General features: G+C 48.5%; 1 protein-coding gene across 8 annotated transcripts in view; it reads right to left on the minus strand.

The window, feature by feature from the left end:
• DYSF (dysferlin) overlaps window positions 1-22,510 on the minus strand; it is a 188,901-nt gene that overhangs the window by 101,906 nt on the left and 64,485 nt on the right. For all 8 annotated transcript variants that reach the window (XM_081924740.1, XM_081924737.1, XM_081924735.1 and 5 more), the window contains 8 exons: window positions 16,517-16,709; window positions 15,720-15,875; window positions 14,476-14,607; window positions 11,992-12,158; window positions 10,344-10,458; window positions 9,519-9,624; window positions 8,107-8,249; window positions 2,263-2,436 (listed from right to left, as the gene is read on the minus strand). In XM_081924740.1, the coding sequence (XP_081780866.1) occupies window positions 2,263-2,436; window positions 8,107-8,249; window positions 9,519-9,624; window positions 10,344-10,458; window positions 11,992-12,158; window positions 14,476-14,607; window positions 15,720-15,875; window positions 16,517-16,709 (1,186 nt within the window). The remainder of the gene's footprint in view (window positions 1-2,262; window positions 2,437-8,106; window positions 8,250-9,518; window positions 9,625-10,343; window positions 10,459-11,991; window positions 12,159-14,475; window positions 14,608-15,719; window positions 15,876-16,516; window positions 16,710-22,510) is intronic.

Consider the following 22,510-nt stretch of genomic DNA (forward strand, 5'->3'; position numbering starts at 1 on the left):
ACTCTGTCTTGCAGCCCCTGCGGAAAGAAATCAGATCCCGCAGGGCCCTGGTCTCATGAGACAGAGCGTTCCACCAAGTCGGGGCCAGTGTTGAAAAGGCCCTGCCTCTGGTTGAAGCAGAATGAAAGGTGAGGGGGCGGCACCAAATTTTAACATCTCACGGGGCATCTCTGAAGTTTGAGACCCCAAGGTCCACCAAAAGAGGCCAATCAGAGGCCCGTTTGGGGAGACCAGCAAGCAGTATCTGAACCCAGTAACACTGTCCCTTCCTGCAGTTTCTAGCAACCACCATTCAGAAGCATCACTCCCTCCAGATCTGATCCTGAAATGTCCCACTTTTCCTTAGGATGTCCCTATTTTTGCTGGATATATGTTGAAGGGTATGGAGTTATCCCACCCCTGAGCCGTCTGAAGGCAATCCTGTAGAGGGAAGTTAATGTTTTATGATGTTTTTTCTATATGTTGGTAGCTGCCCAGCATGGCTAAAATTTTCATGATGGAATGGGACGTCCCTCTTATTTTGGCTTTCTGCTTGTGAGGCTTTTCCAACTCAACAAGATCCTTTTGGAGGCAAGGTGACCAGAACACAGCACACCCTGTTCCAAATGGGGGCACAGCGTAGATCTGAATAACAGCATTAGGACATTGGCCCTTTCACTTTCAGGGCAGGAGATCAAGAAAGTGCCAGCCAGGGTGTGAATCATCCCTGAGGATTTTCCTCACTTTCCTGAGGCAGAAGAAGAAGAGGAGGAGTTTGGATTTGATATCCAGCCTTTCACTCCCTTTAAGGAGTCTCAAAGCGGCTAACAATCTCCTTTCCCTTCCTCCCCCACAACAAACACTCTGTGAGGTGAGTGGGGCTGAGAGACTTCAGAGAAGTGTGACTGGCCCAAGGTTACCCAGCAGCTGCAGGTGGAGGAGCGGGGAAGCGAACCCGGTTCCCCAGATTACGAGTACCCTGCTCTTAACCAGTACACCACACTGGCTCTCTACGTTCTTCCGCTATTTCATCCAGCAGATTCACGGGACAGCCCATAATATCTTGTGCTGTATTCACCACCCTCTGTAGGCACTTCCTATCAGATGGTGTCAAACCAGCGTACCACACCGTGATGCAGTATGAAAGGACACTTTCTATTGTGGACCAGTAGAAAGAGAGCATCAAATGTTGCGCCAATTGTCAGCCCCCATTTGAAGGCGGCTGAGCACAGCCACAGCCTCACAGGCCTAAAACATCTTCCTGGCCTGCAAGCGCATACCGTATTTTTCACCCTATAAGACACACCAGACCATAAGACGCACCTAGTTTTTGGAGGAGGAAAACAAGAAAAAAAATATTCTGAATCCCAGAAACCAGAACAGCAAGAGGGATCTGGCTTCCAGGATAGCCGCGCGAAGCCTCTTCAGGGCAGTGGGATGAAGGCTCCCGCTGCCCGGGAGAGGCTGTGCGTGGCAAAGCCAGGACAGCAAGAGGGATCACTACGCAGTGATCCCGCTTGCTGTCCTGTCTTATAGGGCTGGCCTTTTCCCTCCTTGGGGAAAAGCCCCCAAGAGCCACACACACGCTGGGCATGTTTAGCCTGGAGAAGAGGAGGTTAAGGGGTGATATGATAGCCATGTTCAAATATATAAAAGGATGTCACATAGAGGAGGGAGAGAGGTTGTTTTCTGCTGCTCCAGAGAGGCGGACACGGAGCAATGGATCCAAACTACAAGAAAGAAGATTCCACCTAAACATTAGGAAGAACTTCCTGACAGTAAGAGCTGTTCGACAGTGGAATTTGCTGCCAAGGAGTGTGATGGAGTCTCCTTCTTTGGAGGTCTTTAAGCAGAGGCTTGACAACCATATGTCAGGAGTGCTCTGGTGGTGTTTCCAGCTTGGCAGGGGGTTGGACTCGATGGCCCTTGGGGTCTCTTCCAACTCTATGATTCTATGATTCATGCTCCACGCAGCTCTTTAAAGGGAGCGCTGAGCAGAGCCTCCTGCCTGCATTCACTCCATAAGATGCACACACATTTCCCCTTACTTTTTAGGAGGGGGAAAGTGCGTCTTATAGAGCGAAAAATACGGTATTCCCTCAAGGGTCTTGACTTTGGAGGCAGGAGTGGGGGGTTGTGCACCGCTGGGGTTGGGGTCAGGGCGCAGTGGCAGGAGGTGGTGTGGTGCAAGCCCTGCTCCTCACGGACCCCATTCTGCCGACTCACAGCTGAACAGGCAGCGCAGAGCCCCCCACCCTAAAAGGAAGAATATGGGGAACCTACCAGGGCCCCTTCCAGGGCAAAGACGGCCGCGGCGCCCGTTTGCTCGAGGGGCTCCATCCGACGTCTCCAGCGCCGGCGGCGGAAGGAGTCAGTCTTGCAGTACTTCAGGTGGAACTTCCAGCCAAAGAGCGAGGCGTATTCCCAGCCTTCGCCTTCCAGCTCCTCCTGTTTATACTGCGGGAAAGAGGGGAAAGAAGGTTCTAAGCTAAGTGTTGGCTCCTTACCTCTCTCGTCCTGACCTAGCCACTGTGATCCACGCAACGGTCACCTCCAGACTGGATTATTGTAACTCGCTCTACAGGGGGCTGCCCTTGAGACTGACCCAGAAACTCCAGCGGGTGCAGAATGCCGCGGCGAGACTCCTTACGGGTTCCTCTCTGTGAGATCACATTCACCCGGTGCTATACCAGCTGCACTGGCTCCCGGTGGAGTACAGGATCTGATTTAAGGTGCTGGTTTTAACCTTTAAAGCCCTATGCGGCCTAGGACCCTCGTGCCAACGGGACCGCCTCTCCTGGTATGTCCCACGGAGGACCTTACAATCTTCAAATAAAAACATCTTGGAGGTCCCAGGCTACAGAGAGGTTAGGCTGGCATCAACCAGAGCCAAGGCTTTATCGGCCGTGGCCCCGATCTGGTGGAACGCTCTGTCACAAGCGACTAGGGCCCTGCGGGACTTGACATCTTTCCACAGGGCCTGCAAGACAGAGCTGTTCCACCAGGCCTTTGGCCAAGGCACAGCCTGACCCTCTCCTTCGGCAGTCCTCACAGAACTCTAGCCCAGTGGTTGCCATCAATTTGATTTGAATTAATTTTATAATGAAATGATTTTAGAATGTTGTATTATTTTATTGTTAGCTGCCCTAAGCCTGGCTTCGGCTGGGGAGGGCGGGATATAAATAAATTTTTATTATTATTATTATCATATGTGGTGGTCTTGTAGTGAGGTTAAAGCTCACTGGGAAATGATATACAGTGGACTCTCAGGTTGTGAATGTGATCCGTGCAGGATGTACGTTCATAACCCACAGCGGCACATCTCTGCACGTCCTCAGAGTCAGCCCATTCTTCAGCCAACTGACATAGGAGAGACAAACCCTGCCATTGGTGGTGGGAGAGTGGAATGCCTTGGGTCCCAGGTCCCTTCGTTCCCCCACCATAAAACATTTTAGGGGACTGGTGCCTCCCAAATTTTTTTGCCATTCAAATAGTGTGTGTTTTGCATCTTGTGATCAATTACGTGGGGCGGAGCTTACCTCCTCCCCCCCCCCACATTGTATTCCAGTTGGCACCCCACCCTGAGACTTTTTGTCCAGGTGCAGTTCTGTGTTTCAAAGCTGCGTACTCGAGCGCCCCGTTTTTCCTTTTTGCCCTGGGGATCTCCCTGCAAAAACCCGCTCTGTCAATCTGAAGAGCAACCAATGGGGTATTCCGTGGCCATTTGCTCCGATTCCACTTTAAAGAGTGAGTTTTTGCGAGGAAAGCTCCCTAGCTTAAAAACAAGAGAGCGCAGAGACACAGCTTTCGGGTGCTTAGTGTGCCTGGAAAGGGCAGAGGAAAAGTGACTGCGGATAAGCCCTTTGTGAGTATTTCATGGAATGAGGGCCATTCAGATTTAAAAAAAAACAGGTACTCTGGACCAGGAAAATGCATCCCACAGGGCTGGGTCCCCCTTGCAGCATCTTCCTAGCCCCTCTTCCCCACCATCATCATGGGTCTCTTTCGATTTAAAGGTTTAAAAGCAGCAAATAAAACTTCTGGGGATTTCCCTCTACACTGGTGGATTTGCTGTGCAAGGGAGACCCCTAGAGAAGAGCTCAAGGAAGTCCAACTAACTCCAATCCTCACCTCCTAGGAAAAGTCCCTTGCTTTTCCTGTAGGACTAATTGCAGTGTTAACAGTCATCAACAGGTTTACCACACTGTTGCAGGAATTAATGTATAGGTTGGGGGGGGTTGCCCCTCCAGCAGATATCATGCACATGCAGCCCACTACCAAAATCAGCACAATCACTTTTGTGACTTGTCCCCACAAAACACTTCATCACAGTTTCTTCCTAGGTATTCAAAGGGCCTCTGCTGCACGATACCAAATGTAAGAATTCGCTGATCAATGTACCTATGTACTGGCTCACTGGGAAAACTTCAGAAATTCATATAGACATGTGAGCTCAGCTACTCAGCAGGCCCTCTGCCTGAATGATAATTCCTGGCATCCTGATACCTGAGTGCCAGACCAGTAGCCATTCCAGAAAGAACAAACCCAGGTGAAGACAAAAGGGTGTGATGAACTTGGCTGGGAAACAGGGAAATGTGAATATCTCTTTTATTACACTTGATGGGTGCTTGGTGGAGGGCAAGGGGAACCATGGGGCAGGGTCCAGGATGCTCAGATTACTGCCACCAGACCTCCCCTTGCATGATGTAACCGTGATGTAGTTTGGGGGGGGGGTGTAACATGGGGATTAGCAGCTAATAAAAGTTTGGGGGCTCTTTTGTTCCGGGCTTCCATCCTGTTTCACCTGGTGGCAGGTGGGAGTCCTGTTGCGACAGTCTTCCATCAAGACCAAGCTGCTGTTTTGCTCTGGTATTCCTGGCTGGTGTCCTTGGTTTTTATCCAAGGGAGCCCTCAGATTTCTCCATTAAGAATACCCATTGAGTCAATCACCCATCTCCTACTACCCTCCTGATAAAAACCCCACCTCACCCTCCCACTATATCTAAGAGTCTGGTGACTTCTGTTTCCGTATATCTGAAGAAGTGTGCATGCACACGAAAGCTTAGACCCAGAACAAACTGAGTTGGTCTCTAAGGTGCTACTGGCCAATTTTTTAATATATATTTTTATTTCTCCTAGGAGTCATATATATTTTTATTTCTCCTAGGAGACATCCCTAGCTAGGCAGTGCTAGAGAGTCCTTCTCGCCTCTGGGTCCCCAAATGTCGTTGGACTACAACTCCCATCATCCCTGACCGCTGGTCCTGCTAGCTAGGGATGTCGGGAGTTGTCAGTAGGGGTTGCCATATTTCCCAAAGTGAAAATCAAGGGGGGGGACCCGCCCTGCTTGCCATAATACTGAGTTACCCCAGACATTTTGCTGCACTGGACATGTCCGGGAAAACCCGCATATATGGCAGCCCTGCTTGTAATTCAACAACAGCAGGAGACCCAAGGTTGGATGCTGCAGCAAAAAGTGCCCGGGCTCAGTGGCTTTGAGTATCTGCTCTGCATACAGAGTCCTGGGTTCGAATCCCAGTGACATCTCCAAGAAGGGCTGGGAATGTCCCCTGTCTGATATATAATGAACTGAAAAAAAATGTTTAAAATACCGTATTTTTCGCACCATAGGACGCACTTTTTCCCTCCTAAAAAGCAAGGGAAAATGTGTGTGCATCCTATGGAGCGAATGCAGGGGGGAGGCAGGCGGGAAAAGCCCCCAAGAGCCGCAAAGAAGCTCCGTGCGCTCTTGCGGGCTTTTCCACAGGAGGGAGAAGGGACTGACTGGCCGCATCAGTCCCTTCTCCCACCTCCCAGAAAAGCCAGGAGAAGCCGCAATCTCTTTAAAGGGGTTGTGTGGTTCTGCGGGCTTTTGGGAGAGGTGAGGGAATCCCCCCACCTCCCAGTAAAGCCAGAAAAGCCCTGCGCAGCATCTTCTGGCAAGGAGAGGCTGCACGGGGCTAAAGGGGAAGCCAAAATAGCGAGTGGGATCCATCCTGCTTGCTGCCTTGGCTTGTGCCTCTCCGGCAGGGAGAGGTTGTGCACAGCCTGTATGCTGCTCTTTGGGGCTGGGGGGGTTTCTTGATTCCCCCCCCCCTAAAAACTGGGTGCGCCCTATGGTCCGGTGCGCCCTATGGTGCAAAAAATATGGTAATATTTTTCTTTTAAAAACCCCCGAAGCCTTCCTTTTAGGAATTTTAGGTGCCAAAATCCCAAGGGAGCAGAAAAGTCTATTTATGTAGGCGACCACGGCTGCGCGATTGCTATTAGCCCAGAGATGGAAAGACGATAAGGTCCCCGCCAGACAAGAATGGCAGAGAAAGTTGATGGATTATGCCAAAATAAGCAGATATGACCAGAAGAATCAGGAAGACCAAATTTTTAATCAGGAATGGGGAAATTTATAATCTATCTTAAAAAAAAATTGTAAACAGTTAAAATCGTTAGTGGGATTGGAATGTCACTTGTAATTTAATGGTGAACATAGGACACAATGGAGATGTAATAATAATTATAATTTATTATTTATACCCTGCCCATCTGGCTGGGATTCCCCAGCCACTCTGGATGGCTTCCAACAAAGTATTAAAATACAGTGGTCTGTTAAACATTAAAAGCTTCCCTAAACAGGGCTGCCTTCAGATGTCTTCTTAATAATAATAATAATAATAATAATAATAATCTTGATTATAAAAGATGCAGGAGGAAATGATTAACAATAGGATCCACAAAGGGGAGGAAGGAAGTCCAGAGATTCTTTTACCATATTTTTCGCTCCATAAGGCACACCGGACCATAGGGCGCGCCTAGTTTTTAGGGGGGGAATAAAGGGGGGGAATTATTTTTTTCCCCAGCCCCCAGAACAGGGCTAGGATCGGTGGCAAGATTGCGCGCAACCTCGCCGATGCTCCCGGAGCTTGAGGGGCTGGGGACAGGGGAAGCCCGAGCCTCCCCCAACCACAGCCCCCAGCCCCCAAAACAGGCTGCTATCCGCAAGCCTTCGGAGCCCGGCGGGAAACTCCTGCTGCGCTCAGAAGGCTTGCGCAGAGCTTCCTGAAGCCTGGAGAGTGAGAGGGGTCGGTGCGCACCAACGCCTCTCGCTCTCCAGGCTTCAGCGAAAGCCTGCATTCGCTCCATAGGACGCACACACATTTCCCCTTCATTTTTGGAGGGGGAAAAGTGCATCCTATAGAGTGAAAAATACAGTATATTGTATGTTGATATGTTATTGGAAAATTTTAATTTGGAAAACCAAAAAAAATAAATTTACCGAAAAGAAAAGAAAAGAAAAGAAAGGGAGTGTCCTGTCTGAAATCCTGGAGAGCAATTGCTTGCTGTCTGTCAGTGCTGACATTGTCCAGCAAGATTCCTGCATCGCAAGGGATTGGCCTAAATGGCCTTTGGGGTCCCTTCCGACTCTACCATTCTATGATTCTATAATAATAATAATAATAATAATAATAATAATAATAATTTATTTGTACCCCACCCATCTGGCTGGGTTTCCCCAGCCACTCTGGGCAGCTTCCAACAAAGATAAAAGATACACTGAAATGTCACATATTAAAAACTTCCCTGAGCAGGGCTGCCTTCAGATGTCTTTTAAATGTCAGGTAGTTGTTTATCTCTTTGTCATCTGATGGGAGGGTGTTCCACAGGGCGGGTGCCACCACCAAGAAAGCCCTCTGCCTGGTTCCCTGTAACCTCATTTCTTTGCAGTGAGGGAACCGCCAGAAGGCCCTCGGACCTGGACCTCAGCATCCGGGCAGAACAATGGGGGTGGAGATGCTCCTTCAGGTATACTGGGCCAAGGCTGTTTAGGGCTTTCAAGGTCAACACCAGCACTTTGAATTGTGCTCGGAAATGTACTGGGAGCCAATGTAGGTCTTTCAAGACCGTGTTATGTGGTCTCGGCAGCCGCTCCCAGTCCCCAAGTCTGGCTGCCACATGCTGGATTAGTTGTAGTTTCTGGGTCGCCTTCAAAGGTAGCCCCACGTAGAATGCATTGCAGTAGTCCAAGCGGGAGATAACCAGAGCATGCACCACTCTGGCGAGGCAGTTCGCTTGGCTTGGCATGCTCTCCCTTTTCTTGCACCCACAACCTCACCCCCCCAAAAAAAGGTGTACCTTCTTCACAGCTTCCCTCTGCGCCAAGTCCCTTCTGCGAAGCCTCACCCATCGCCTGCGCCGGTTCGTGTGGTACATTTTCTCTGTCGGCACCCAAGACTTCGGCCTGTGGTCTGGTGGGATGGTCAAGCCGTATTCCCACCCTTGGAGACAAGACAGATAAGGGATGCAAAAAAGACCAAAAAAAATATGGAGCTGCATGCCTGAAGAATTAAAAAAGATGTGCAGAATATCTATAGGGGGGAAACCCAAGACAATTCTTGCTGAGCAGAGTTGGAAAGGAGCTAGCACAAGATAGGAGAAAACTATTCCTATTTGCAATCACAGCAGCCAGAATACTCCTTGCAAAGAACTGAAAAGGAAATCACATACCTACAAAAGAGGATTGGTTAATTAAACTAACAGAGTTTATAGAATTGGCAAAATTCACTGCAATAATAAGATATCAAACACACCAGAAATTTAGGGCGCAATGGTTATGGTTCGAAGAATATATGAACAAACAGCGCTGTAAAGATAACATGCTGATATGTTTAGACTAAGCTTGTAAGGTGACTTGATGTTATACCATTATAGTACTATAAAAGAAGTAATTACAGCAATAAATGATATGCAGTGTAAATAAGAACTTAAATGACTTCAAGGAGAGCCAGTGTGGTATAGTGGTTAAGAGCAGTAGTCTCGTAATCTGGGGAACCGGGTTCGCGTCTCCGCTCCTCCACATGCAGCTGCTGGGTGACCTTGGGCCAGTCACACTTCTCTGAAGTCTCTCAGCCCCACTCACCTCACAGAGTGTTTTTTGTGAGGGAGGAAGGGAAAGGAGAATATTAACCGCTTTGAGACTCCTTAAAAGGGAGTGAAAGGCGGGATATCAAATCCAAAGATCAAGAGTGCTGGTGGACGGGAGTCAAATGGGTGTTGTACGTCATCCTTTTTTCTTTCTTACCCTTTCCCTTTACTCTCTTCGGTTTTCGGAGTTAAGTGTGTGTACCTTGTTTGTTTGTTTGTTTGTTTGTAAATATGCTTAAATAAAACATGAAAACATTTATTTATTTATTTTTAAAAAGGACCTGAAGGGGGGCATGGAAGTGGCCAGAAGGAACACCTGACCTCTTAAGCGGGCAAGCGGGACCGCTTCACACTTGGCAATCTCCATGGGGTGAAAACACGGGGGCAGTATCTTGGAAAAGGGGATCCGACGGGTCAGATTTCAAAAGGTTTAGTGTGTGGAGCTGCGCTTGGAACATCTGCACCGCCCAAAGCCCACCAGATGAGTCTGCTGACTTGATGGTAATGAAACCCCAGGAAGATTGAATCTCCAAGAGAAGGTTCTGCCCACCAAGGGATGATTGCCACGAAAGACAGAGTAAAGGAGATTTAAATGCAACAGGGATCCCCCTCCTCCAGAATACCTCTCTCATCGACTGCCCTGTTGAGATCCGTGTCCCATTCCACGTCTTCCCATTTCCATCCCATTGGACACTCGATCTCATCCTTAGACAGGACTTTCTCCCCGTTCTGGAAAAGAAGAGAGGGAGCCCGTGAAACCCAGTCCTTTTCCAAAGGGTGGGGGTTGTGGAAAGCTCCCCTAAACCAACGTGTGGGATGTGAAACACAAGAGCAGTCAAGTACAACTTTCCTAGAGTGAACATGTTTACACATGGGGAGGAATGTTTGTCCAGCCAGCAGGTAAACTTCCTGGGACAGACTTCCTCTGCATGTGACTAGAGGTGGGCATGGCCTCACCTGTGCAGGTAACGACAAAAGCATAGGGCAGGGCAGCCATCTCTCTCCTTTTGACTACATGCATCGAAGAAGCAACATCTGCTTAGCCATAGATGCTGTCCAAGAGAGGACAAAGGGACTGTCTTCTTATGAGATAATTTCTAGGTATATGTTACTTTTCTAAGATAAGTCTGCCTTCTGGGATCCTATTGTGAACAGAATGATGTGTGAGTAAAGCTTTTTATCCTATATAGAAGACTGTGTCGTGTCTTATCTTTTTTGAGGGAATAAGGGGGAAATACCAGAACAGTTATTAGGGAGGCTTTAACGAGCCTGAGCAAATGCATCCGCTGCAAGTTTAAAAGGGGGAATGTTACTCTTCTAAATTGTGACGTTGTTAACACAAGTTGGAAAGGCTATAATCAAAACCATATATCCTCTCCTGCATCCCTGAACATTCCCACACAACGGAGCCAGTTTCTACGGAAGCATCCCAAGAGGGGGTTTCTCACCACGTCGGTGTAGGCCTCCGCCATGTGGATCCACTGACCGCCCGGAAGGCGCACTTGATTCTCGAAGACTTCCTCCACGAAGCTCATGTGCCCAGCATCCACATCATACAGCAGCCTGTGTTGGGTGGGATGGAGAGACGACGGGGAGTAGTAAGTATCATTGTTTCGCTGTGCATTGACACCAAAAATAGCTCCATATGTGTACTGCTAGCGGGGTACCATTGGAAAATTCCACTGGCGCTAAGCAAGAGCAGCAGAGGGCCGAACAGCTGATAATTCTCAAACTATCGTATCTCAAGGGCCATTGAACAGAAGAGGGAACAAGCTTGTTTTCTCCTGCTCCGGAGCGTAGGACTCGAACCCATGGCTTCAAACAACAAGAAAAGAGATTCCGACTCAACATCAAGAAGAACTTTAAGAGCTCTTCGACAACGGAACAGTCTCCCTTGCTAGGGCAGATTTGAGGGTAAACCATACGCGGAACGAGTCTGCCCCTGCAGCTGGATGGAGGTAGAAACTGTCTCTCATGCCTTGTTACGCTGCCGTTTCTACGGGGATATACACTCGCTATTTATTACCCCTGCTATGCAAAAATCTCCAGATGAATCCGAACTTCAATGTCTAAAATCCCTGGTAGAGGACAAGGATCCTGAGATCACTTTAAGGGTAGCCAAATTCTGTGCATTTGCCATAAAACTTAGGGAACAAACTGTGCTATCATAACGATTAAGGTTTTAAATGATAATTTTAGTTTATACGTTAGTGACTAAGTTTTAATTTATATATATATTTAACTGCTGCTATATCTGTATTGTCCCTGTTATACCTAATTGCAAATTCAAATGTATCCCTATCGTGTTTTATGACTTCCTTGATATTGTATGTGGGCTGGAACTGGTCTGTAACCGAAATAATAAAATTCATTCAGTCTCCCTTGCAAGTGGCCTCGCCTTCCTTGGAGGTTTTTAAGCCATCTGGATGGCCATCTGCCAGGGATGCTTTAGCTGAGATTCCTGCATTGTGGAGGGGGTGGACTAGATGAGCCTTGGGGGTCCCTTCCAACTCGACAACCCCAATTGGAAGTAATAGTGCCACTGTATTCTGCTCTGGTCAGACCTCACCTGGAGTACTGTGTCCAGTTCTGGGCACCACAGTTCCAGAAGGACACTGACAAACTGGAACGTGTCCAGAGGAGGGCAACCAAAATGGTCAAAGGCCTGGAAACGATGCCTTATGAGGAACGGCTAAGGGAGCTGGGCATGTTTAGCCTGGAGAAGAGGCGGTTAAGGGGTGATATGATAGCCATGTTCAAATATAGAAAAGGATGTGACATAGAGGAGGGAGAAAGGTTGTTTTCTGCTGCTCCAGAGAAGCGGACACGGAGCAATGGATCCAAACTACAAGAAAGAAGATTCCACCTAAACATTAGGAAGAACTTCCTGACAGTAAGAGCTGTTTGACAGTGGAATTTGCTGCCAAGGAGTGTGGTGGAGTCTCCTTCTTTGGAGGTCTTTAAGCAGAGGCTTGACAACCATATGTCAGGAGTGCTCTGATGGTGTTTCCTGCTTGGCAGGGGGTTGGACTCGATGGCCCTTGTGGTCTCTTCCAACTCTATGATTCTATGAATCTATGAATTCTTTGTACTCACGTCTTCTCAGGGCTGACGAACCAGTCTCCAGCCCAGGCCCAGCCAGTGGAGGGTCTGAAGCTGTCCTTTGGCAGCTTAATCTTCCCGGTGACATCCGAGTACTTGGGGTACGTCAAGCCGGTGGTACCCCAGTTCCCAACCAAGGCCAGCTTGGTCTGGTTTTCATACTGAGATGGGAAAGAGAAAGGAGGAAGGGGGAATGTTTTAATGCAGAAGAAGCAAGGAAAAGGGTGAGGCAATCCCCAACGAGGACAGACCCTGACACACACACCCCTACACACACACAGGAAACCCTGTGATTATTGCAAGAGGAAAATGTCTAAGCTGATAGAAAATGTGCCTTTGTGTCATTGAGTTGCCCTTAGATGCTGTGTATCATAGGAGAGGGATGCATTTACTTCACTGGCCAAAAAGCTTTGCTTTTGTATGTTTCACTGTTCAAAAACTCTTGAAAGGATAATAATAATAATAATAATAATAATAATAATAATAATAATAATAATAATAATAATAATTTATTTGTACCCCGCCCATCTGGCTGGGCTTCCCCAGACACTCTGGGCTGCTTCCAACAAAGATTAAAAATACACTAAGATGTCACACATTAAAAACTTCCCTGAACAGGGCTGCCTTCAGATGTCTTCTAAATGTCAGGTAGTTGTTTATCTCTTTCACATCTGATGGGACGGATGCCACTACCGAGAAGGCCCTCTGCCTGGTTCCCTGTAGCTTTGCTTCTCGCAATGAGGGAACCGCCAGAAGGCCCTCAGCGCTGGATCTCAGTGTCTGGGCTGAACGATTGGGGTAGAGACGCTCCTTCAGGTATACTGAGCCGAGGCCGTTTAGGGCCATCCCATTCAGTTCCCTGTGACTTACATGCAGGTAAGTGTCTGCAACAATCTTCCCCAAAACACCTCCGGGTGATTCCATATATTTTATGCATCTGCCTGTCTGACGGTAGAAGTCAAGGAAACATGGACTTGCCCTTATCGAGGGCTACAAAGACACCCTTGTTATCCTGAGGACTAAAAGTGTAATTCTCCATTTCAGCTGAAGGGCTACAAGCGGAGAGGGGACTAAAGAACTCCTTTGAAAACAAGCCGCGTGGATGCACAAACAGAAGGATATTTTAATTAGGTGCAAATAAAAATGAGTTTTGGGTGCAAAGGGTTTTTAAAGGTAAAAACAAAAAAAAACAAATGCCCTTCATACCAGTGGTAACAAGAAGTATTCAACAGTGGAAAGGGAAGGTAGTGGGCTCTCCCCTTCTTGGAAGTTTTTAAGCAGAGGCCAGACAGCTATCGCTCAGAGGTTCCTCAGCTGTGATTCCAGACCCTCCAACATTTCTCCAATGAAAATAGGGACATCCAGTCCTTATCATCATCATCATCATCATCATCATCATCATCATTATTATTATTATTATTACCTTGCCCAGTCAGCTTTCAATATATATAAAAACATAATAAAACTATAAAGCCATTTCCACCCTGCAGAGGAGTTGGAGTTGTGGGCTTCACAGCCCAGCCCCCGTGCGATTGGGGGAATCCCCAGCCACGTCACCCCCTGGCCAGCCAATCGGCTGGCTCTGGGGGCGTGGCCTGCCCTATTTAAGGCAGGTGCGGCCGGGGATCTCCCACTTTTGCCCCCCACCAGCTGTTCCTGTTTCCCACCCTCCCGCCCTATAAGGTTTTCATTCCTTGACCTTGCTATGGACCTCGGTTGGTCGCCATTGAGGGGCCTGGTAGGAATTTTTCCACTTGGCAAATTGGCACCAGCCACTTGGTTTTCGGCCACCTCGTAGCAAATCGTCACAACTTTCTGGGTATTGGCGGTTAGGCATTGGTATTGCTCTGTAGATGGAAGAGGGGAGGAAGCGCCATCACCTGCCCCACATATTGAAGGGTAGTCCGGTAAAGGATTCTGGGGGGCGTGGCCCTGTCCGAAGCCTATGGGGGTGAGGGCCCAAGGCACGCCCCCGAGCAGTGACCCCAGGGGAGTTCCTAGTTGATGTGCATCAGCAGGACTCCCCTACTGGTGGTTAACCCTTCCCGGACGTCAGGTGGACGGGCTGAAGTCGGATATAGTCGGTTAGGACCAATGCCCAAGCCAATACCGCTCATCACCTGTAACCAATAAAGTTGTGGCCTTATGTGTCTTTATTTCCACTGGGGGGGGGGCAGGAACTCGCCACACAAAGGGCTGCCTTCGGGTGTCTTGTAAAGGTTGTCTAGTTCCTTATCTCCTTGGCTCGGGGGTCGCATGACTCCAGACCCTCCAACATTTCTCTGATGAATATAGGGATGTACTAAGGAAAAGCAGGACATTCCAGAATCAAATCAGAAACCAGGATGGCTTCTGTAAATCCAGGGCTGTCCCTGGAAAATAGGGGTGCTTGGAGGGTTTGTGATTCCCTTCCAGCTCTGCCAGTCTATGACTCCACGCAGTCCAAGCCTAGCTCAACCCACAGAGGATTTGGCTCACCGTTTCAGCGAAGACCGAGAGCCTCCCCTCGGCTGACTTGTTGAATTCCTTCTCGTCCACAGCCAGCCCCAGCCACAGTTGCACCCGGATCTGGGCCGGGATCCTGGGCCCCATCACCTCTCCTTGAGGACACTGAGACAAAACCGAGAAGAAGCCGTCAAAATCCAGCATTCCTCTGCCTTCCAGGCGACGGCTGGATCACAGCTCTTGCCAAAAGCCCCACTCCGCCCCCCACCACAAGTCTCATCCCATCCCTATTTGGGGGTGTCAAGGAACAGCCACTCTGCCTTTGTAAGAACCCAATCATTTTGTTTGGTGGTGCCTAAACTTGGGAACTCCCTGCTGGTTGATATCTACATAGGTACTCTTTAGGGCACCAGTTGTGAAAGAGGAGAGTGCAAAATATGGTCTGAAGCTCAGCATCAAAAAAACGAAGCTCATGGCCACTGGGCCCATCACCTCCTGGCAAATAGAAGCGGAAGAAATGGAGGCAATGAGAGATTTTACTTTCTTGGGCTCCATGATCACTGCAGAACGTGACAGCAGTCACGAAATTAAAAGACGCCTGCTTCTTGGGAGAAAAGCAATGACAAACCTAGACAGCATCTTAAAAAGCAGAGACATCACCTTGCTGACAAAGGTCTGTATAGTTAAAGCTCTGGTTTTCCCAGTAGTGATGTATGGAAGTGAGAGCTGGACCATAAAGAAGGCTGATCACCAAAGAATAGATGCTTTTGAATTCTGGTGCTGGAGGAGACTCTTGAGAGTCCCATGGACTGCAAGAAGATCAAACCTCTCCATTCTGAAGGAAATCAGCCCTGAGTGCTCAGTGGAAGGACAGTTCCTGAAGCTGAGGCTTCAAGACTTTGGCCACTTCATGAGAAGAGAAGACTCCCTGGAAAAGACCCTGATGCTGGGAAAGATGGAGGGCACAAGGAGAAGGGGACGACGGAGGACAAGATGGTGGGACAGTGTTCTCGAAGCTACCAGCATGAGTTTGACCAAACTGCGGGAGGCAGTGGAAGACAGGAGGGCCTGGCGTGCTCTGGTCCAGGGGGTCACGAAGAGTCAGACATGACTAAACAACAACAACAAGTGTATTTATCCCAACCATTTTACAGTTTTCTCTCTTTGCAAAACTGCATCTAGGTTGTTTCTGCAATCCGGCGCCCTAAACATTTCACAAAAGGAATTGATTTTCTTTTCTTTTTCCTTAAAGACATTTTGGCGCCAGCGGAGCCTACCTTCAAGAAAATGGTCTGGAGCTTCCCGCAGTTTTTGCCGCAGCAACTGGCCCCGCTCCGGGAAAAGAGCACCTCGTGGGCTGGCACCCGGGCGTAAGCCACGCGCCGGTCGCCCTGCAGCATCCAGATAACCACGTCCGGCAGGCTGTTCTGAGGCTGGAAGAGAGGTTTGGGGGCAAAGCTCTTGAGCTTTTTGGGCAAGATCACGAAAAAGGCATTTTTAAGCTATTTTTATGGGGAAATGGCAAAAAAATGGCACTCACACGGGCTGCCATACGCCCAGAATTTCCCAGACATTTCCTCGATTTTCACCCGGACACTGCTGTCAACCACAGTATTCCAGATATGTCCGGGGAAATCGAATAATGTATGGCAACCCTACTCATGAGAAAAGCCAGGCGGAAAAGAGGGCGACTACATTCTGCATGGACTGGTTGCAGGGCAACATGTGCAAATGGCTTTAGATACCTATTGAGTCCATAAATTACTATATAGCATATATTCAACACAAAAAAACAGCGACAATTTGTTGTTGACAAAGGACAGCTGGACATATAAAAGGCCCCATTACCTTCAGTAGCTTAGGGCCTCATCAAACCTAAATCCGGCCCTGCCCAGATGTTTAGAAAACTGGTTTCAAATATCCAAAAGTTATTTTAACTTTTCAAAAGCCTTCGATTATTGTTGACCATTCCTCTTGTTTTATCTTTTTTGCAAACCACTTTGAGGGTTCTTTTTATAGAAGCAAGTGATGTGCAAACTTTACAAAATGAACGAATGCGGGGCAAGGCCCTCACCTCCTCCGCCATGGATTTCAGCCTGGAGAGCCAGTCTTCCGCCTGGTCCAGCACCATCTGCAGGTCAGAGTCTTCATGCTTCAACCTCAGAGCTGCCTCGACAATCTGGTTGAGATTGGTGCTGCGGAAGCGATACAGGAACTTGTCTAGATGGGTGCTAGTTGGCTTCTGGGCGACGTCCACCAGCGGCTGGCTGTGGAGGGCAAAGAGCAGGAGGGAATCACCCCAAGGGTTTGCCGAGAAGGACCTCACGATGCAAGGCTGACCCCAGAGAGGACATGTTAAGGATAACAGTTTAATTGCATACTAAAATGCAGAGTTTCTATATGTGCTTAAAACACCTAGCAAAAAGAAGTACAAAAGCAAACATCGGGAAATGGGGGGCAGGAAGTGAAGAAGAAAATTGTGTATATGATGATAAATGTTTGGGAATATTTTTGGAGATCTAATAAAAATGATAGCTCTATAAAGAGAATGCCAGCATGTGCATTGTTGAAAGGTTTGACATTGGAAAATTCCCCTGAGGTATACGAAAACTCACTGGGTGTTTAGCAGGCTAATAATTAACTCAATAACTCAAAGTAATTTGGACGGATTTGTAAAAATTTGAAAACTAATAAAAATATATTAAAAAATAATAATAATTAACTGTTAGCGTTTTCTGCTAGTTTACATGTGAGTGTTTAACCTTAGATCACACGATCAAGGTATTCAATTGCAAATCTCCATTTTGAAGGGAGTTGTCTTGGTCTTTTATTCCTGGGCAAAGTCAAAGAAGGATGTGCTAATGATGCCTCTTGAGGAGAAACAGCCTCAGGCTGGAATGCAGGCAGATGGAGGCTGTAAGGAAAGAGACTTTTGACTGTTTAGAATTATATTATATATCTAAAGAAGATGCTGAGCATGGAATCATGTGGATGTACCATTGATTTGGTTTTGTACCTGTTTGGGAGAAGTTTTAGTTAGTAAATCTTTGCATCATATTTCTGGGTCTGGACAATTGGTATTTCCAAAAGGAGTCCATTTTTATGCATCCAATTGCTTGAAATTGTGCAATATTAATATTTGCAATAGGTTGGTGCTCCTCCCTGCCATAGCTCTGTAGCAGAACATCTGCCTTGCAAGCCCAAGGTTCCAAGTTCAATACCCAGCATCTCGGGGGGTTAATTTATCTTGCTTTTAGTGCTGAGATACTTATTATTCTGAATTGCATTGTGATGTTTTTATCATATAAGCTAGAAACTTTCAGAAGCTTTGCTTGGAAAGGTGGACTACAAACTCTGGGGAAATCGATCTCTGGGCTAGACCGAAGGAGCCGTAGCTCAGACAGCTTTACGATCCGCATCAATCACTTACAGCGGGTCCGGCACGCTTCCGCTGCGCAATAACTCCCAAGGAGCCCTGCTGTCTTCTCTGGTCCGGTGGGGGCAACTGCCACGCCGACGTTGAACTCCAGTGGAAAAACACTGCCCGGGGCTCCTCCCAGCTGGCCTGGCCTTCCTCCTTCTGGAACGGTGCCTTCCACCAGTCTGGCCCCCCCTGAAGTTCCTCTCTGCTTCAGCACAAAGGGAAAGCTCTTTAAACTTGCCTTTGGAACTCTTCGCCCCCCCGATCTGCTCACTAGCGCTCCTAGAGGCTAAGACATCGGGAACAGGGCCTGCCAGTCCAGCCTCTCCAGGACTCAGTCCATCACACAGACGTGTAGAAGCATTACAACAGCTCCCCAACACTGTCCCAGCCCCCATTGGAGCAGAGAGCCGAGGCAGGATGTTTCCAAGGACTTTTCCCATGGGAATCAGGCGGGTTTCCATGGCAACAGGCCTGGCCAGCCAGGCAGGCGTGCAGGTGGCCGTAGTAAACAGCAGGGAGAAGAGTCTTATCAAGTTTCTGCGAGTATGGCAGTGTTTGACGACGGCCAAGTGGAGTATTCCGTCAGCTTTGTTATAGACTCTGCAGCTAACCGCAACATGGTTCCAGAGACCCCTGCAGGCGGGATGTGGAATTGCACAGCAGTTCCGAAAGGACAAACTATCAAGTTCGCAAATGGACAGAGATCAAAGATTGATAAATTTGCTAATACCTATCTTTCTGTTTTACAGGAGACGGTAGATTTTTGTGTTGTTCCGGACGTTCATCACTGTTTGCTATCTGTGCCTTATTTGTTAAGTAAGGGGTTCAAAGTTTGTTTTGAAAATGATGTCTGCACAATCTCCAGAGAAGGGAGGTTACTGGCCAAAGTGCGGAAGGGACAGAATGATCTTTTCATTCTTAAAACGTCTCTTGGAGGTGAGGGGAAGGTTGAGAAAGCACAAGCGTTGCGTGCTACAGTTCCCAACCAACGTGCTACAATTCCCGCTCATCATGTTACATGTGCATGCGTATGGCATCAGAGAACAATTCATGGGTCGGTAGAGGACTTGCAGACTCTGCCCGAGGTTACCACGGGGTGTAGGATTCGAAATTGTGGAAGTGCCATTGATTGTGACACTTGCAAGCAGACAAAGGTGAGAGGGTGCAGTTACCCAAAGGTGGAACGTGTGGCCACTAAACCTTTTGAGTTGGTACACATAGATTTGGCCGGTCCTGTCAAGGAACCAAGTCTAGGGGGGGCCAGGTTTCTCCTAACTTTTTTGGATGATTTCTCACAGAATTCCTGGTGTCTTGGTCTCAAATCCAGGGAGGATGCAGCACAGCTGATCAAGAGCTGGATTGAGGGGGTGGAACAGAGGTTCTCCACCAGGGTTCAAGCGATCATCAGTGACAGAAATGCTGAGTACACTGGTTCTGCGTTGCAGAAGTTCTTGCAGAAGAGAGGGATACGCCACACAGTTAATTCACCCCAGCAAGGGGGGGGGCAGAGCTGAGGAGTGGAGCTCTGGTCAAGGCTGCACAGGTGATGCTGAAAGAAGCCAGGTTGCCTCCTGAGTTTTGGGTGGAGGCTACTAGGGCTGTGTCATTCACCTGGAATCGTGTCTATAACTCACTGGTAGGTGACACACCGTTTTCTTTGTTAAATGGCCGCAAACCCCAGGTTCACTTTCTGCGGACTTTTGGGACTCCTGCGCTTGTCACTTTGCCTAAGGCTTTGCAAGGGCCAGATGGAGCCAAAGTCCAGAAAATGATCTTCTGTGGGTATGAGCCAGATGCCCGTGCATGGCGTTTTGCTTACCCATCAGGTAATCAGAGTAAGGTGCTGATCAGTAAACACGCTGAGTTCTTAGAGGAGGGTGTAAGGTCAAAGACTCCTGTCAGGCGTGATGTTCTCTCAGAATGTCTCTCTGACCCAGAAGACAGTTCTGATGAGGAGGAAGAAGGGGCTGAGGCTGCTGATGACGACCAGGTCACTGACCAGGGTCAAGAGCAGGATGTGGCATCTCCACAAGTTGTTAAGAGACTGCCCAAGAGTCAGCCTAGTTCTCCTGTGAGTGTAATGGAGAGGATTCGAAGACGCTTTAAGTCAGAGGGAGAGTTCCATGATGCAGAGGATACACCTGCTGATCAAAGTGAGTCAGGGGGAACACCTGAGTTTGTGCCTAGGAGGTCCAGTCGCACAACGAAAGGTATCCCACCAGAGAGGTATCAGGCCACAGGTGCGTGGGTAAGTTTCGCACAGTGCGATTCTGAGAGCTGTGAGGTGGTTCCACAAATGCCAAACAGGTTTGCCAAGGGAGGGCACAAGGCATTGGGGAAGGGATCGATCTCACAAGGTGTTACTGAAGATGTTGCACAGGTATCACGCAGGGACACAAGGGGGGGTGTGATGGTTCAGAATTTATCTGGTTAAATTCCCCTGGTGTGTGTCACCTGCTAACGTCAGCTTACAGCTGGGCGGAGACAGAAGCTAAGAAGGAGGAGTTTTTCCCTGTACTTTCACTTCCCTCTGTGTATCTGAGAGGGAGACATGTTTGCAGCAATGGCTGCCTGCAGTGACGGACCTTTGATGCTGTAATGTTTTAATAAAGAGCTGTATATAGGCACACCTGTCTATGTATGCTTGCTTGGAGAAGTAAGGCTGCTTTACACGCTGCGTGTTTCTACTCTGCTAAAAAGCCGTGACTGAGAGAAGACAGCAGGGCTCCTTGGGAGTTGTTGCGCAGCTCTGGAGGAAGCGTGCCGGACCCGCTGTAAGTGATTGATGCGGATCGTAAAGCTGTCTGAGCTACGGCTCCTTCGGTCTAGCCCAGAGATCGATTTCCCCAGACAAACATCTTGAGTCAGCATTTCTTTTTGAAAAGCAGAATCGGTTGCCTTCCTGAACAAATCTGAAATCTTTCCACCCTTCATGCCTCTATCTGACACCTTCCTTTCTTTGCCCTCCATTGGAAATGCACTTTGCATGCGCCTAAAGACACCCTTTCCTTTACCACAAAATTTGGAGAAGCGTGAATTTCAAGGGACAGTTCTATTCCCATCAACTTATTGGGTTCGGGAAAGTAAACACAACAAGGGCATTGGAACTGGATCAGTCCAAAGGGACCCATCTAACCTAGCACCCTGTTCAGATGCCTGTCAGAAATCCCAGCCCTGCTCCCAAGTAAACGTGCATAGGCTCATTGTCTTTAAAAAATAATAATAATTGAACCTACTGCGCCTGGTATTCCCAGTTGGCTCCTATCCAAGTACTAACCAACCCTAACTCTGATTAGCTTCCAAGATCAGACATATTCAGATTGATAAGGCCACAGGTTCTTTTTTCAAATTAAATTCTTTCAACATATAACAACATGATACATATTTTTAAAAATGAAATATCCCACCCTAACCCGGAAGCTGGCATTCAGGCGATACAGGTCCAATTAAAGCCAAAGGACTTCTTATCCCAGACTATAGGTAAAGGTAAAGGGACCCCTGACCATTAGGTCCAGTCGCGGACGACTGTGGGGTTGCAGTGCTCATCTCGCTTTACTAGCCGAGGGAGCCGGCGTGCAGCTTCCGGGTCATATGACCAGCATGACTAAGCCACTTCTCGCGAACCAGAGCAGCGCACGGAAACGCCGTTTACCTTCCTGCCAGAGCAGTACCTATTTATCTACTTGCACTCTGACGTGCTTTTGAACTGCTAGGTTGGCAGGAGCAGGGACCGAGCAACGGGAGCTCACCCCGTCGCGGGGATTCGAACCGCCGACCTTCTGATCGGCAAGTCCTAGGCTCTGTGGTTTAACCCACAGTGCCACCCGCGTCCTAGACTATGCTTTGCATCAAAGGCAACAAACAGTTTAAGTTTTATAAAATGGGGGGGGGTTCTGTTTTCAGCTTTATCCATAATAGAGCTCTGCCATTCCGTTGCAAAGGAGCCTTTGGGCTTAAATATTTCATGATTTAATCCCCCCCCCCCCCCCAGTGCTGTCTGCCTCTTGCAACAATTTGTCAAGGAACCACCCTCTGAGTTCTTCCAGGATCTCCTGGCTCTGAGCTGCAAGGAGAAGAGAACTTAGCAAAGGTTTGAGCTGAAAGCGAAGACCGTCCCCCGTGAAAAGATGGAAAGGAGCCAACTCTGGACACTGAGACATCTTTTGTCCAGTAATTGCCTGTTATTTGGACCAAAACCACCCTGCATTGAGCAACCGCCGCCTTCCCCGCTGTTGCCATCAACACGACATCATTTCCGCTTCTCCCAGGACAGCTGCTGTGGCTCAGTGATTTATTCCAAGCGGAAGCGACAGACCACAGGGCAGGGAGGGGGGAGAGGGAGGCCAGGAGCCCAGCCTGCACAAAACGCCGGCTTGGCAGCTTTGCCAGCGATATCTCTCCCCGGTTTCATTGAGTTTTTCTTGGAAGGAGGCTTCCCTCCGGGAAACCAAAGTCCCGGGAATTGACCCAGGTCACGTATGACACACGCGCAGCAGACCAGGGGTTGTCTTGGGCCGTTTGCAAACAAGGACGTCTTCTTATCGGGGGGAGAAGCGTCAGCGAGGGGGGCAAAGAGAGAGAGAGAGCAAGAGAAACTCCTTCTGGGGGGCTCAGGAAAAAACACCAGGAGCTAGGAAGATGCAA

Source organism: Podarcis melisellensis (assembly GCF_964234715.1).
Source record: "Podarcis melisellensis genome assembly, chromosome: 9".
Classification (NCBI taxonomy): domain Eukaryota; kingdom Metazoa; phylum Chordata; class Lepidosauria; order Squamata; family Lacertidae; genus Podarcis; species Podarcis melisellensis.